The sequence below is a fragment of the Carlito syrichta genome, unplaced genomic scaffold (genome assembly GCF_000164805.1).
Source record: "Carlito syrichta isolate Samal-C Ts95f unplaced genomic scaffold, Tarsius_syrichta-2.0.1 Scaffold123281, whole genome shotgun sequence".
In the NCBI taxonomy this organism is placed as follows: Eukaryota; Metazoa; Chordata; class Mammalia; order Primates; family Tarsiidae; genus Carlito; species Carlito syrichta.
The window spans coordinates 459-3,821 of NW_007067377.1; the positions used below are offsets into that span (position 1 = coordinate 459).

General features: G+C 57.7%; 1 protein-coding gene across 1 annotated transcript in view; it reads right to left on the reverse strand.

Annotated features, from left to right (window-relative positions):
- Positions 1–514: 514 nt before the first annotated feature.
- The window catches only part of PADI6 (peptidyl arginine deiminase 6), a gene marked incomplete at its 3' end in the record, with an annotated part of 26,089 nt that continues 23,240 nt past the window's right edge, over positions 515–3,363 (reverse strand). Inside the window, exons 14-15 of the mRNA XM_008048250.1 lie at positions 2,028–2,098; positions 515–676 (exon numbers count right to left, since the gene is read on the reverse strand). Coding sequence (XP_008046441.1) covers positions 515–676; positions 2,028–2,098 — 233 coding nt within the window. The remainder of the gene's footprint in view (positions 677–2,027; positions 2,099–3,363) is intronic.

Genomic DNA, 3,363 nt, shown 5'->3' on the forward strand with positions numbered 1-3,363 from the left:
TTTCCCTGCCTCAGAGTCACTATACACACCTACACGGCGGGTCACAGTGGTCCCCTGAGAAAACCAGTGGAGCCACAGCTACGTGGGCTCGGCTGGCAAGGACCTCTTGTACCCGCGCCCCAGCCCCTGGCTTCCACCAAGTGGCAACAGATCATTCCTCTACATGTTCAAGTGCCTACACATCCAGACACTGCTGCCCTGGGCCCGAGGGATATTGAACAGGAAGACCCACCCTCGTGGAGCTTGGCCAAGGTCTCACTGCTGATCCGTTCCCTGGGGTGGGGGGTCAGTTTGCTGAGGCCCCAAAGCCCTTGGCCCAGGCCCGGCCCACAGCCACTGCTTGGTGGTCTCCCAGCCTTTAGGCCCGGCAGAACTGCTCCCTGGCAGGTCTTCCCTAAGTGAGGGGAACGGCCTCCATACCACCTCCTCACAGCCTCCACTGCTGTGCCCCACCCCTGCAGCCCAGTCCCAAGTGGGCGCCAGCCAGCATGGGCTGAACCACCCCACGCCTTACCAGGTCAGGAAAGTACGGCCTCGCGAAGGGCCTCTGGGCCCGCTGGTCAGAGGGCACGTTGGTGAGTTGCTCCAGGCAGAAGAGCTGGGGGATGTCGACGATGTCTTCCTCCGCCAGGCCCAGCTCCACCTTCAGGGTGTCCCTGTTCAGGCGGAGGCACTTCTGTAGGGTGGGAGGGCCGAGGAGAGAAAAGCGCATCGGGATGGAGAAGCCGTCTCCTTCCACCCAGAAGATGGGCAGGGCCCGAGGCAGCCTCTTCACCACCATGCGGGAGCCTCACGGATCAGGCCTTCTGACAGGGAGGGCAAGGGGAAGGGGCTCAGAGACAAGGCTGGGGTCCTCCAGCAAATCAGCCTGGGGACAGCCACAGGTCCTGAGTAAGGGAGCTTCCTGGCCCAGACCAGCTGAGCCCAACACCCGTGCCACCTCCTTGGGTCTCGAAACAGGCCTCAGACTCATGGCCCCCACACCTGGGCCCCATGCCTGGCTGTTCCCCACCCAGCTGCGCCAGGCGTCCTTCCCTGTCCTTTAGAGGCCAGGGCACCCATGCACATAACACACAGCCATGTGTGACACGGAACAGTCTTTGGCTGGGTGATAAGGACCTGGTGAGCGAAGCAGTTTTGCCCTGATCATGTGACTTTGGGGAGGAAATTGCCCTTCTCCGGGCCTAGCGTCCTTTTCTAAAAGTTGTACAGTATCCATCTAGGGACTGGTTGCTTCTCACAACCAGTGATCCACAATCTACAAGCTCTCGGAAGGCCTGGACACCACCTCGGGACTGCTGTGCTGGGCCACTTCCTCCAGGAAGCGTCAAGAAGGCCCCGGCCTGTTTCTGAGTCTGACACACAGAGCTTTCTGGGGGTAGGCCTCCTAAGGAAACGTCGGCCGTGTCACGGTTCTCCAGGAGGTGGCCATGAGGCCGTGGAGCAGTACATGAGAAAGGGTGAGTTTGGAGGTCCCCCGTGGGCTCTGACCCGGTTCCCCAGATGGCTGGTTCAGGCCAGCGGCTCGACCCTGTCCTCATCTGCAGGATGGGCTTCTCTGTAGGGCTGCTTCTAGGATTGTAGGACCTTGCCTAGGTCGTCCGGGCTTTTCCGGCTTGGGAAAGAGCCGGTCGCGACAGGTGGACTCATCTGACAATATCTAAAACCCACTGAGTGAGCAGAGTCTCTGTCTACTGTCCCACATGCCAGCACCCTCCCTGCCCCCATTCCGCCCCTGTAGTCCGGATCCAGGCCTTCAGCCTTCTTGGGTTTATAAATTGGAAAGCGGGGGTTCTCCTGCACTTCCTAGTCTCTTGCAAGCATGAGGCATGTCCTGTGCTGTTATGGCTCGAGACCTAACTCTTCTCATTCTGGTGCTGGTGTGCAGCCAGCCCTAGACCCCATCTCAGGCTGTGGCAGGACCCAGACTGAGGACCCGGAAAGGGCTGTGGGCAGCCACCCTCCCCCTCCCCCAGTAGGGAGGAGAGAACCTTCTTGGGGAAGGTCCCGCACAGTCGCGGACCTACCTCCACATACGCATTCTGCTTCCTCAGGCTTTCATCAGCGAGAAGCTGGTTGATGGTTTTGGCTTCCCTTCCTATGGGAAGAAGAGGGGGCAGGTGGCCGTAGGTCAGGAAGTGGACCCACTCTGGGCACGAGTGCCCTCCTGGGCCAGTGACTGGCGAGTGGCTTGGCTGGTCTCCAGGGATCACCCCCAGTCCAGCATCTTCCATCTGGGGTCTGCACCTGCACCTGAAAGCCCTGGCGGGACTTTTGCCATTGTCCACTGTGTCCCTGGGGTCAGGGGAAGGAGCCTGTGCCGGGCTTTGAGGGAAGCAGCCCAGAGCACAGCAGCAGAGTGACCCCAGCCCCTTGCTCACCTCCCAGTGGCGTATGACCTGTACAGCCTGGCGACCTCCCACCTGTGACCCGACTTTACCCCTCAGTTGCCTCCTCTCTGGGACATGCCCCATTCCAATTCATTCTTCGCAGTCAATAGAGGCCACGGTCTGTCACGTAGCTCATACTCGGTGTCACCGCCCTTAGTGCTCCTGTCCTCAGGGGGTCTGGAGGGGTGAAATCTCACTTTGCTAGCATGCTCCCAGGAGAAGGCTGAGGCTGCTGCATTTATTTTTTATTTTTATTTTATTTTATTTTTTTTTGAGTTGGAGTCTCACTCTGTCACCCAGACCGGAGTGCAATGGCCGCTCCCGGCCACCACAGCCTCGACCTGCTGGGCTCAGGCGATCCTTCCGCCTCAGCCTTCCAAGTAGCTGGAACTACAGGTGCGCACTACCACGCCCAGCTAATTTTTGATTTGGTGTAGAGATGAGGTCTCGTCAAGTTGCCCAGGCGGATCTCGAACCTGCGGGCTCAGGCAATCCATTCACCTCGACCTCCCAAAGTGCTGGGATTACAGGCTGAGCCACCGAGTCCGGCCAAGTCTGCTGCATTTAGACCACACTTTGAGTATTGAGAGTTTAGAAAACCTGATACCCCTAGTCCCCCTTCTGGGGAGAAAGTCCCTTTCTGTGTCTCTGCAGCATTTAGCTCAGAAGTTCTGTGGCACCAGCCACACCTCTGCTTGTCCACTTGTGCATTTCCCTAAGGGTGACCAGGACACCCATGAAGTCCCGATGCCCCAACATTCTTGGAATAAATCCAGACACTGGTATTGTTGGCGTCTATTTCTTCCCTACCCCCTCACCCCCAAACTTGGAGCCAGTCATGTGCTTCAAATACGTTTTGTATTTTATTTTTTTTAGTCCAGGTAAGCCTCCCCTCTCAAGCTCCCAAGTAGCTAGGACTACAGGTGCATGACATCATGCTCTGCTAATTTTTAAGTTTTTTTTTTTTTTTTTT